At 36.9% G+C, this 14,093-nt stretch overlaps 1 protein-coding gene across 1 annotated transcript in view; it reads left to right on the top strand.

Moving 5' to 3' along the window:
• LOC105443282 (EGF-like repeat and discoidin I-like domain-containing protein 3) overlaps positions 1-14,093 on the top strand; it is a 37,216-nt gene that overhangs the window by 21,180 nt on the left and 1,943 nt on the right. Inside the window, exons 10-12 of the mRNA XM_030996458.1 lie at positions 3,070-3,233; positions 3,970-4,122; positions 12,293-12,440. Coding sequence (XP_030852318.1) covers positions 3,070-3,233; positions 3,970-4,122; positions 12,293-12,440 — 465 coding nt within the window. The remainder of the gene's footprint in view (positions 1-3,069; positions 3,234-3,969; positions 4,123-12,292; positions 12,441-14,093) is intronic.

The following is a 14,093-nucleotide window of genomic DNA, read 5'->3' on the forward strand; positions in this document are numbered from 1 at the left end:
ACGTGATTATTAAAATCGGTGTTATTTCTATTTTGGCGAGCGAGCGTAGCGAGCGAGCAAAAAAATCACTTCTCTTTTATAGGGAAAATATGGTACATAAACTTTGGTTCATTGTTCCATGTCACGGACGTGATTATTAAAAGCGGTGTTATTTCTGTTTTGGCGAGCGAGCGTAGCGAGCGAGCAAAATTTTTGTAATGATAATTGGTTCATAAATTTCAGATTTTTTTTGTTGCAGGGCAGGGCTTACACAATCATGTCTAAGGTGATGTTAATTCCGTTTTGGCGAGCACGAGCACACCAAAACTTCTTTGAATAACGTTTGGTACATAATTATTAACTGGTTGTTGCAGGTTGGGGCGGGCACGTTAGCGGTGTCAATTCCATTTTGGCGAGCGAGCATAGCGAGCAAGCAAAAAAAAAATTCTCTTTTAATAGAAATGAATGAATAAAATAGTTTTTATTGGTGCAGGTCAGAATGGACGCAATCGTGTTTAACGCGATTCAATTCCTTTTTGGCGAGAGGGCGTAAAAACTCTTCCATTTTTAATGATATTGTTGCAGGTCAAGGGTGGGCACAATTGTTTCCAAAGCAATATCTATTCATTTTATTCGCGAGCAAGTGTAGCGAGCGAGAAAAATGAATTACTCTCTTTTAGTAACATTTGGTACACACACTGTGTGTTATTGTTGCCATGGTTGCAGGTAGGGGCCCGTCGGGGCAGGCACAATTGTATTCTAGGCAATGCTAATCCTTTTCTTTTTTCAGGGGGACGAGCAAGTGAAAACATTTAATACAAAATAGGCTAGCAAGCAGTTCGCGCCAGCGAAGAGTTTCGAATTTGTTATATCACTTATATTTTCCTATTTTCATTTGTCTAAATTTTTCAGGGCCGTATGCGGAATATTTTTCTGGTGGGGGAGGGGGAAAGATGCGTTAAAAGTTTTCGAAGAATCTCAAAAGCAAAAGGAGTGAAGGGAGTTCGAGCGACCGAACTGGTCATGAGGGTACTTTTGCATTTTCAAAAGTAGAATTGAAGGATTTGGTATAGGCCTACACTACATTTACAGGAAAAAAAACTGTACGTTTTCAAAATATCTGGGGTCAACTGCCCCCCCCCCCCCCTGGTGCGTACGGCCATGGTTTTTTTTTTTTTTTTTTAATTTCCCCATTTTTTTCCTTTCCTTTTCTTTTCCCTTTTTCTTCCTTTTCTCTTCTTCTTCCTTTTTTCTTTCCTTTTCCTTTTTTTCCTTTTTTCTCTTTCTTTCCTTTTTTTCTTCCCTTTTCTTTTTTTCTTTTTCTTTCCTTTCCTTTTTTTCTTTTCTTTCCCCTTTTTCTTTTTTTCCCCTGGAGCCCGTCAGGGGGGGCACTCTGCCCCCCCTGCCCCCCCCCATAGGTACGCCAGTGGTTACGGCCCTCCATCCTAGAACGGGTCCTGGATGCTGGAGGGCTGGCCTGTCCCTTGCCTCTATCACCGTCATCTGACGAAGAATTTGCCATCCTGAATAATGCGAGCGGTTTCTATTTGGCTTGTAGTTTAAAGGCCCTGACGTGGCTCCGTTTTCCCAAAGTATATGAGTGTGGAGATGAGAGGTGTTTTGGATAGGTGGATGTGTATTCTCTATGAGAGGGTTGTATTACATCAGTCTATGGAGACTCAGCTTATTACACGTTATGAAACGATGGATTGTTTAACTGTATACTTTATTAATACAAACATAAGTCAACTTCTCCAACACGTTATCATAGTTAACACCGACACCAATTACCTGGATTAATCTCAACAAGTAGTAAAGGCAGGTATTGCCTTTTGTAGGAACTCTATTTCTCGCTTCCAGTCCTTTTCCTTACTTTAGCTCAGCTGGAGCAAAGCGGAGAGTTCGCTATCTGTCCAAGACGAGAGCCAGCGTCGAATTGACGAAATATTAGCTGGTTACTGCAATTTATAGCATCTGAGACGCTCTGAGAGCTGCTTTACGCATGGTGCGTCCGTAATCGCGCTCTGAGCCCTTACGCCCCAAAAGCTTACTGCCCTCTACGTTTTCTGCAAGATAACTACCTGTAACGGGCTGGTCCGTTACAGTATTAAATGTGCTTACATTACGAAAATGGCCTATGCCCTGCCACGCAATACAGTACAAACGAGACGGGACTACACGACTAGTACAACTGGTCTCGACCAAGCCACGAAACGGCGTTTTATCATATTTCAGCATTTTATCATTACGTTTTAAAACAATCATGTTATTTCCATATTCATGTTGTTATATAGTTCAGAAACAATAATCGGGAAAAAACTCACTGAAGAGCTGTTCGCGTTGTAATTCGTCATCCTTCGTTATAAGACGGCGAGGTACCGTCCTTGGTACAAGCTTGCTGATTGGCTGTTTATTTACTTGGGGCGCCATTGAGAACGCCTGTAGATTTGGCCAAAAACCGTTCTGGATTTCAGTACCTCAGCGGTCACCCCACTGTTACTATAGAAGCTTCTCGATTTTGCACACGAACCGCAGATTTTCCGTCCGCGTTGAGCTCGCGAAAACTTCCTAATGTTTGTCAAACCTGGCAACAACTAATGTATGCAGTTTGTATTCGTCTATTGAAATACTATTATTCTTATCAGGTGAATGAAATAGTTTGTATCGAGGCACTTATTCACAAAGACATATGCTTTAAATTTGGTTACATATACGATAATTACCTATTGCTTAATCAGGACAGACTCAGGAAATTGTCAAGGGGGCACAATGCAGAGAAAATGAAACACAGGTACTTAGGGTATGACATTTTGGTTCCAAAGGAAGACACCTGCCATTTGTGACCACCCGCCCCACCCCCATAAAAAACACAAGATGATTGTCATCCACTGTAAGCTGGTCTATTATCGGAACATTGTCAACTGATGAATAGAACGTTAGATTTTTAAAAAAGTCAAAATATACTTTGGAAAACTTATAATCCATTGATCAATTAAACCGCATTTCCCATTCAACGGTTGAATAATAAAATTGCCCATTTGACGACCAAATCTTACATTTTGCTTTACATTGTCACGCATTAACTCTCAGCCTTGGGCCTTGAGAGTTATGTCATCCCAGATTCAAGTCTGACAGCTTCCAGTGAATTTAATGCTGACCATGGTGCAAAGAGAGGTCGTCTTAACCTGGCCAGAGTCGGAAATCTGCGTGGAGGCTGGAATCCAATGGACAACGATGCAAACCCGTGGATCCAGGTAAGAAAATATTTCTTAATGTCAATTCAGACACAAAACATTTAGGAAAACCTTAGTTCTATGGCATGGGTTTATTTCCCACTGCTGCCACCGTATCAGTAATGAAAAGGTCAATAGTCATTTTTTTTAGGCCATAGTTTAATTTGTATTCATACACTGCCACAATGCCTGTAATAAGAGTCAACTGTCAGTTCTATTGCATATTGGTTTATATCCAACCACTGCCACCATGTTAGTAATGAAAGAGTCACCAGTCATTTCTATGGCCCCCATTCACTAACACTTACAGTACTAAAATTGTTTTTATTAGCCATTTTTTGAGGTGACTTATGGGCTCGTGGATTTTTGTCTCCTGTCTTTAGTTATAAGATTGCTAGAGTTAAATGATTATTCACATTCATGTGAGCACCTGTTTCCTTTTTAAGGACATTAATATTATTGTTCGATATTACTCAGAAATGAGACCGTTAATTACAGCAACAGTATGATGAATTTCTAATTTAAATATTGACCTTGGAGGAGCAGAGCCGTATGAAGGCGAGGTTATACCATTAATATGTCCAAAGAAAGTATAGCCGTTATTATCATTTTTGTATAATCATAAAGATTTGACACATTTTGGACCCTGCTCATTGGTTAAAAGTTTTGTAAAAGTTTTATCATGGAGATAACAATATGAGATGATTATAAGGATGAACTTCAAGAATTCTTCCTCCGATTCTTGTATTTCTCCAAGGTGGATCTTCTGGACCTTTACCGTATCATTTCAGTTGCGACTCAAGGGCGACAAGATTTTGACCAGTGGGTTAATAGCTACAAGCTTGCTTGGAGTACTGATGGCACGACGTTTCGCACAGTGCAGGACATTCCCGGGCCAGGAGCTGACAAGGTAAGTTTTTTCTCTTATTATTTTCTTTTTTTCCTATTTTTTACACAAAGTATAAGAGGAGAAAATTATTAGGTAAGATTAAGGAACTCTCTATATTTCTAAATATATATTAGAGCAAGAAATACACTTGAAATGAAAAGATTCAATGCATTTCATTTGTTTTCTTTCCTATTCATAGGTCTCTCAAACTAGAAATTGGGAACATTAGAACATAAATCCAAATAGAAACAAAGGAAGGGGCACTGCAGATGCAAAACTATTCTTTGATGAGCATGCTACATCAGATTCTTTTAGGTCCGATCGCAATTAAATGCAGAATCATTTGAAACATAATTATTTAAAAAGTGGATCGGTTTTCCTTTATTATTAAAGATCTTCATCGGTAATGTTGACCGCAACACCATCACGACCAACACTCTGCCTGTGTCCCAGGTTTGCCGCTATTTCCGCTTGATGCCTGTTAGCTGGTATAAACACATTAGTGTTCGTATGGAGATATATGGTGAAGGCCCTGTCACAGGTCAGTTGAAAACTAGTGATACTCCAACTTTTTTGCTCCATCTTCAATTTTTCCGGCGACAATTGCTCTGGGATTTTTTCACCAATGATGTAGGCATAGTGCTATGGTTATGATTGGGTTTTAAGTTAGGTTCGGAGTTAGGGTTAGGTATAGTCCTTGTTCAAGGATTGACATTAAAATTTCGGTAAGCATATAATATGAGGCATTTGGTGTGGAGGGTTGTTGTAAAAAACAATAGTTGTATAGAAGGCTATTATTCTTTTAAGAGAGGGTTGGGTTTGAACTTTGAAGGATCTCTTTGCATGTACCCGGTTCCCCGGGGTAAATTTCTAAAATGTAGTTGTCCAGAGTTGACATTTTGTGACAGTGTGCAACTAGACACTTGTTAAAGGGACTCGGTAACATTGTTCAGATTGGAGAAAATGGTGCTAAGGTAGCGACTTTAATGCTTGATTTACAATAAAAGATTATCTGAAAGTTTAAGTGACAATGGACGATTATCAATGATAGTAATTGGGGAAAACAGATCTGATCAATTCTTTAATTCTCCCAACTATATTACTACAACTTAAATACATTTTAGGCGATTGCAAATCGTCACAAAGCAATGAATTGGCTCAATATACCATTCCAGACATTCAAGTGTTGAAAGACTTTTTAAAGCCCGTCTTATGTCTTAATTTCATGGAAAAATAGTTGATAAAATTCAAAAATAGTTTGGAGAATTTACTATTAGAGGGTATCGCACAGCGGCAGTGACAACTTCAAAGAAAACCATACACATCTTTGGGGTTGTGAATTTTTTTTCTTCAGGATTTCTTTGCATGTTAGAGGGTAAGTACAGTAGAAGAAATATAATACGTAATATTTCATATAAAAACTACGCAATTTTTTCGTCAACCTTCAACAATGTTACAGAGTCACTTTGAGTTCAGGTTAACACAGGGTCTATTATCCTAGACATGTGATGGGGTGGGGGTAGGGGTACAATGTCCTAGGAGGTATAAATCCTATAGAGATAGATGTCCAGGGGAATTAGTCCTAGGGATATTGACTTAGGGGGTGGCAGAATCGGGTATTCATGTCCAAGGGTGCATTCTCCTAGTGGGTAGGTTTCCAGTGGATGGTAGTTGGAGTGGTTCTTGTGTGAATGTAGAACTATCATTTCCGAGATAAAAAATTGAACTACTGTCAATCATAGCCGTATTCTACGCATGCAAAATCGAGAATCTATAGTAACAGCGGGGCGACCGCTGAGGTACTAAAATCCAGAACGGGTTATGGCCAAATCTACGGGCGTTCTCAATGACGCCCCAAGTGAATCAAGTGCTTCGATACAAACTATTTCTTCACCTGAAAAGAATAATAGTATTTCAATAGACAGAATCCATTAATCTGCATACATTAGTTGTTGCTACACTTAATACATGCAGTTTGCATTCAGGCTTTTGAAATACTATTATTCATTATATCGGGTGAATGAAAGAATTTGTATTGCGGAACTTCACTATAAGACTTATGTATTAAATGTGCTTACATTACGAAAATGGCCTATGCCCTGCCACGCAATACAGTACAGACGAGTCGGGACTACACGACTAGCACAATTACTGGTCTCGCCTAAGCCACAAAACGGCGTTTTATCATATTTCAACATTTTATCATCACTTTTTAAAACAATCATGTTATTTCCATATTCATGTTGTTATATAGTTCAGAAACAATAATCGGGAAAAAACTCACTGAAGAGCCGTTCGCGTAGTAATTTGTCATCCTTCGTTATAAAACGACGACATACCATCCTTGGTACAAGCTCGCTGATTGGCTGTTTATTTACTTGGGGCGCCATAAGAGAGTTTACAAATAGCACATGGTACTAATGACCCCAAATATCCACAGATCTTTTACACATGGAGATGTTCCATTTGAACTGCCAAAGTCCTAGATGTGCTTCATCATACCTTTTGTTTGCCCTCTTGAAAAGATTACTTCCACCTCGGTATCTTTGAATGTACCGTTGGTGCATAAATGAATAATGTTACATAACTTTCATGAGCGCATATCCAGTATTCATCTCTGGTGTTTTTTACATTTTTGGTACAAATGACCTTTATCTGCCCATGCGCAGATTGTATCTGTAAACTCACTAATAGAGAACGCCTGTAGGTTTGGCCAAAAACCGTTCTGGATTTCAGTACCTCAGCGGTCACCCCACTGTTACTATAGTAGCTTCTCGATTTTGCACACGAACCGCAGATTTTCCGTCCGCGTTGAGCTCGCGAAAACTTCCTAATAATTGTCAAACCTGCCAAAGTCCTAGATGTGACCACCCGCCCCACCCCCATAAAAAACACAAGATGGTTGTCATCCACTGTAAGCTGGTCTATTATCGGAACATTGTCAACTGATGAATAGAACGTTAGATTTTAAAAAAAGTCAAAATATACTTTGGAAAACTTATAATCCATTAATTAATTAAACCACATTTCCCATTCAACGGTTGAATAATAAAATTGCCCATTTGACCACCAAATCTTACATTTTGCTTTACATTGTCACGCATTAACTCTCAGCCTTGGGCCTTGAGAGTAGTGTCATCCCAGATTCAAGTCTGACAGCTTCCAGTGATTTTAATGTTGACCATGGTGCAAAGAGAGGTCGTCTTAACCTGGCCAGAGTCGGAAATCTACGTGGAGGCTGGAATCCAATGGACAACGATGCAAACCCGTGGATCCAGGTAAGAAAATATTTCTTAAGGTCACTTCAGACACAAAACATATAGGAAAACTTTAGTTCTATGGCATGGGTTCATTTCCCACTGCTGCCACCGTATCAGTAATGAAAAGGTCAATAGTCATTTTTTTAGGCCATAGTTTAATTTGTATCCATACACTGCCACAATGCCTGTAATAAGAGTCAACAGTCAGTTCTATTGCATATGGGTTTATATCGAACCACTGCCACCATGTTAGTAATGAAAGAGTCACCAGTCATTTCTATGGCCCCCATTCACTAACACTTACAGTACTAAAATTGATTTTATTAGCCATTTTTGAGGTGACCTATGGGCTCGTGGATTTTTGTCTCCTGTCTTTAGTTATAAGATTGCTAGAGTTAAATGATTATTCACATTCATGTGAGCACCTGTTTCCTTTTTAAGGACGTTAATATTATTGTTCGATATTACTCAGAAATGAGACCGTTAATTACAGCAACAGTATGATGAATTTCTAATTTAAATATTGACCTTGGAGGAGCAGAGCCGTATGAAGGCGAGGTTATACCATTAATATGTCCAAAGAAAGTATAGCCGTTATTATCATTTTTTTAAATCATACAGATTTGACACATTTTGGACCCTGCTCATTGGTTAAAAGTTTTGTAAAAGTTTTATCATGGAGATAACAGTATGAGATGATTATAAGGATGAACATCAAGAATTCTTCCTCCGATTCTTGTATTTCTCCAAGGTGGATCTTCTGGACCTTTACCGTATCATTTCAGTTGCGACTCAAGGGCGACAAGATTTTGACCAGTGGGTTAATAGCTACAAGCTTGCTTGGAGTACTGATGGCACGACCTTTCGCACAGTGCAGGACATTTCCGTGCCTGAAGCTGACAAGGTAAGTTTTTTCTCTGATTATTCTTCTTTTTTTTCCTATTTTTTACACAAAGTATAAGAGGAGCAAATTATTAGGTAGTATTAAAAAACTGTCTATATTTCTAAATATATTAGAGCAAGAAATGTACTTGAAATGAAAAGATTCAATGCATTTCATTTGTTTTCTTTCCTATTCATACGTCTCTAAAACTAGAAATTGATGTCATCAGAACATGAATCCAAATAGAAACAAGGAAAGGGGCACTGCAGATGCAAAACAATTCTTTGATGGGCGTGATTTGGACAAGTTATAGCAGTACTGAGTGATCACATGTATCATGCTGATACATTCCACTCCTGAACATTTCTACTTTGACGTTGAACTTTGATTTTGTTGTATTTGTTGTTCTGTTGTTTGGTTTTTTCTTTGTTATTTATTTTAGTTTTAGTTAGTTTTGCATGCCCGTTAAATACTGTGATACATCTGACTTTAATGTATACAGTTGTATTGCCAACGAATTAAACTCAAATATAGATGATTTAAATTTTGTAAATTGTCTCCCCTTTCAAGAAGTTAATAATGAAGATTTTGAACGATTATTCTCACCTGTAAATCAATATGATGTCTCTCTAAATGGCTTTACTTTGAAGATGAAAGTTTGAATGAAAATGAAGAAGACACACATTCAAATCCTCCTGTAAAGTATTATTTATCATCTGAATTTAATGAAATTATAGATAATTCAGTTAATCAAAACTTTAGCATAATTCATTTTAATGCCCGAAGTATGTTTCGTAATTTTGAAGAAATACATGCCTATCTTTCTAATCTTCAATATCAATTCTCAGTCATAGGAATATCAGAGACATGGATTAATTCCAATTCACATGTTCCTTTTGTAATAGAAGGTTATACATTTGTGCATGTTGACCGTCCGTCCGGACGTGGTGGTGGAGTTGGTCTATTTATTCGAAAGGACTTGAATTATAAACTTGTCCAGTTCTCTGAACAATGCGAAGGTGTTGATTGTTTATGTATAGAAATAGATTGCAAAACATCTAAAAATATTGTTGTAGCGATTATTTATCGTCAACCTAAATCAAACGTTATTCAGTTTTCTTCTTTCTTTGATAAATTAATGAATTATAATGAAATAAAAAATAAACGTGCATATTTAATGGGCGACTTGAATATTGATTTGATGAAGAAATACACAAACTCGCAAATATTCGATTTTATCAATACAGTCGCATCATCTGGTTTTTATCCTATAATAAATAGACCAACCCGTGTTAATTCAAGGTCAGCAACAAATATTGATAATATTTATACGAACGTCTTTTGTAGCTCCATTATTTCCGGTATTTTTGTAACAGACATAACAGACCACTTTCCTATTTTCTATATTTCACACTTTTTAGACAGGGTAAATAACAGTAAATCAAAGTCATTCTCATTTAGAAAAGTCACTATTGAAAATTGTAATAGGCTGAGTGTTGATCTTGCAAATGCTGATTGGTCTGAAGTATACCAGTAGAATGATACTGAAAGGGCCTATGATGTATTTTATGAAAAGTTTATTGGCTATTATAATGAACATTTTCCTGTACAAACTAAACATATTAAAAAACGCAAACGAAATAGAAAACCGTGGGTATCTCTTGATATGTTAAAACTTATTAAAACGAAAAATAAATTGTATAAGAATTACTTGAAAAGATCGATTCAAGCAAACTATGATAAATACAAAAAGCTCCGTAATATGGTCACAACTCGTTTACGCAGAGCAAAAAGGGATTATTATTTTAAAAAGTTTGACTCTGTAAAAAATAACTCTAAAAAAACATGGACACTTATTAATGAAATTTTAGGAAAGCAAAAGAGTGCTGTGGAAGAAGGAAAATCTTTTTGCCACAATGGTTCTTACATTAGTAATCCGGATGACATTGCGGAAAACTTTAATGAATATTTTGTGAACATTGGATCAAATATTGCTAATTGTATTGCGGAGGATGAAAATGCAATTGATACATTTAATGTTTATATGGGCCAACCATCGCCACATATATTATTTTTTAAACCAGTTACAAAAGAAGAAATAATAGATATTGTAAAGTCAAATCTTAAATCTGGTAAAAGTTGTGGTTTTGATGAAATTGATTCAATAGTTGTGAAACATATACTACCTTTTATTGTTGAACCACTACTTTATATTTGTAATTCATCATTACGCACTGGTTGTGTTCCTTCTAAGATGAAGATATCTAAGGTTGTGCCAATTTTTAAAAAGGATGACCCGAGTCTTTTTACAAATTATCGACCAATTTCAATTTTACCTTGTTTTTCTAAAATTTTGGAAAAGTTAGTTTTTAATAGATTATATGACTATTTATTGCAGCATAACTTTTTATATGATAGTCAGTATGGCTTCCGACAAAATTACTCAACAGACATGGCAGTCATTGAAATTCATGATAGAATAGTTAAAGAACTTAATGAAGGTAAAAGTGTTATTGGCGTATTCATGGACCTATCCAAGGCCTTTGACTCCCTTTCACACGATATTTTATTACAAAAAATGCAGCATTATGGCATTAAAGGTCTTTCCTTAAAATGGTTTCAATCTTATTTATTACATCGACAACAATTTACAGTTTATAACTCACATAATTCGTCTTTCGGTAATATAAACACAGGTGTCCCTCAAGGGTCAATTCTTGGACCATTACTATTTTTAATTTATATTAATGATATTGTGAATTCTTGCCATGAATGTGACTGTATTTTGTATGCGGATGACACCTCACTCCTTGCCTCTCATAATGATATTGAAGCTTTAGTTGAATCTTTGAATACAAGTCTTGCCCACATATCAGCATGGTTTAAATGTAATAAGCTCTCTTTAAATACTAGTAAAACCCAATGTGTTCTGTTTAAAAAGGGTGGTGTGCAATTTAATGTCGATGATATATTGTTGAAAATAGATGCAGTTCCTTTGAAATTCTATGATTCTGTTAAGTTTTTAGGTGTAGTATTAAATAGTAGTTTGTCTTGGAAGGATCACATTGATTTAGTACGCTTGAAGATTTCACGATTCATAGGGATTTTAAGTCGATTGAAGTATGAATTGCCTAGTAACATATTATTTCTTCTTTATAATGCTTATGTTTTGTCACACTTGTCGTATTGTAACTCAATATGGGGTAACACATATTCGACCCATTTACATAAACTAATAATATTACAAAAGAAAGCCATACGAGTATGTACGAAGTCCGAGTATACTGCTTCTACTTCCACATTATTTAAATTATTATATACTCTCAAATTACAAGATATAAATAAGATCCAAATTGCTTCGTTTATGCAACGTTTTCACTCTCAAACACTCTCCCCATATTTAATGAATATGTTTGTAAAAAATAGAAATATCCATAATTATAATACAAGATCTTGCAATCATTTTCACCGTTGGACGTATTTAAATAATAAATCAAAATACTCATTACGCCACACAGGCCCAATCCTTTGGAATAGTCTAAATTTAAGTAACTTTAATATTCAATTTAATAACTCATTTAAAAGGCAATATAAAAAATATTTGATTGGAAATTATTGATTTTTTTTGTTGTTGTTGTTTTTGTTGATTTTTTATTTTGTGTTTTGGTACATGATGATACAGTATTGTTGGTACTTGTTATTTTTTTGCAATATATATTCATACATTATTTAAATTGTAGGGTCGTACACTCTTACAAGCCTACCCTTGGCCTTTTACGTACGCCTCCTTTTCCATTCATTTTTACAATATTATTATGAAACTTATGTATTTATTTTTTGTACCATTTTTACTAAATGTTGTATATAATGCTATTGTGTTTTATATTTGATGTTGTTGTATTTTTATGAATTGGAATAAAGATTGAAATGAAAAAGAAAAAAAATTTAATGCTACATCAGATTCTTTTAGGTCCGATCGCAATTAAATGCAGAATCATTTGAAACATAATTATTTAAAAAGTGGATCGGTTTTCCTTTATTATTAAAGATCTTCATCGGTAATGTTGACCGCAACACCATCATGACCAACACTCTGCCTGTGTCCCAGGTTTGCCGCTATTTCCGCTTGATGCCTGTCAGCTGGTATAAACACATTAGTGTTCGTATGGAGATATATGGTGAAGGCCTTGTCACAGGTCAGTTTAAAAACTAGTGATACTCCAACTTTTTTGCTCCATCTTCAATTTTTCCGACGACAATTGCTCTGGAATTTTTTCACCAATGATGTAGACAACGTGCTATGGTTATGTTTGGGTTTTAAGTTAGGTTCGGAGTTAGGGTTTAATAGTCCTTGTTCAAGGATTGACACTAAGATTCCGGTTAGCATATAATATGAGGCATTTGGTGTGGAGGGTTGGTGTACAAAACAATAGTTGTATAGAAGGCAATTATTCTTTTTAGAGAGGGTTGGGTTTGAAATTTGAAGGATCTCTTTGCATGTACCCGGTTCCCCGGGGTAAATTTCTAAAATGTAGTTGTCCAGAGTTGACATTTTGTGACTGTGTGCAACTAGACACCTGTTAAAGACGCTCGGTAACATTGTTCAGATTGGAGAAAATGGTGCTAAGGTAACGACTTTAATGCTTGAGGTACAATAAAAGATTATCTGAAAGTTTAAGTGACAATGGACGATTATCAATGATAGTAATTGGGGAAAACAGATCTGATCAATTCCTTAATTCTCCTAACTATATTACTACATACATACATACATACATACAATTGTCTTTTATATAGCGCAACATCCAACGAATTGCTCGAAGCGCTTTACAGAAATAATGACATAGTAAACACAAGATAATACATGTATAAAAGAGTAATTATAATAACAAACAAAAATATTAGAATAACAATTTACTACAACTTAATTACATTTTAGGCGATTGCAAATCGTCACAAAGCAATGAATTGGCTCTATATACCATTCTAGGTCCCCCCCCCCCGGAAAATTTGATTTTACTTTTTTTTGAGATGGCCCCCCCCCCTGGCGCTCAAGGGGGGGGGGGGGGGTGCAATTTTTCAAATTTTCGAGGGCCAAAACAAAAATAGTGCTCACTACCCCCCCCCCCCCTCCCCCCCCCCCTCCCCCCATTTTAGGCGATTGCAAATCGTCACAAACCAATGAATTGGCTGTATATACCATTCCACAGTGGCGGATCCATACACAAATTACACAATTTTTTCGTCAACCTTCAACAATGTTACCGAGTCACTTTAAGGTCAAGTTCACCCAGGGTCTATTGTCCCAGATATGTGATGGGGTGGGGGTAGGGGTTCATTGTCCTGGGAGGTAGAAATCCTAAAGAGATAGATGTCCAGGGGAAAAAGTTCTAGGGATATTAACTTAGGAGTGGCCCCGGCCCCCCCCCCCCCCCCCCCCCCACTCCGAGAACGGACGGACCCCATGCGTGTTGCCAAAATGTCCTTTTCGTAACAAAAGAAAAAGGTCGACCCGTATTGACTTTACACACCGGACTTTTGCTGAAAAGGGGGGGGGGTGCTGAAAAAGGCTCGTATACAAAAGAAAAAGGTCGAGCCGTATTGACTTTACACACCGGACTTTTGCTGAAAGGGGGGGGGGGGTCGGTTGGAATGCGTACCCTAAATAACACTGAGTGGGGGGGGGGGCGGGGGAGTGGCAGAGTTGGGTATTCATGTCCAAGGGTGCATAGGTTGTCAGTGGATGGTAGTTGGAGGGGTTCTTGTGTGAATGTAGAACTATCATCTCCAAAAAAATTGATATACTGCCAATCATAGCCGTATTCTTCTTTGTAGTTTAACTATAATAA

This window comes from Strongylocentrotus purpuratus, unplaced genomic scaffold (genome assembly GCF_000002235.5).
Source record: "Strongylocentrotus purpuratus isolate Spur 01 unplaced genomic scaffold, Spur_5.0 spur5_scaffold_3, whole genome shotgun sequence".
In the NCBI taxonomy this organism is placed as follows: Eukaryota; Metazoa; Echinodermata; class Echinoidea; order Camarodonta; family Strongylocentrotidae; genus Strongylocentrotus; species Strongylocentrotus purpuratus.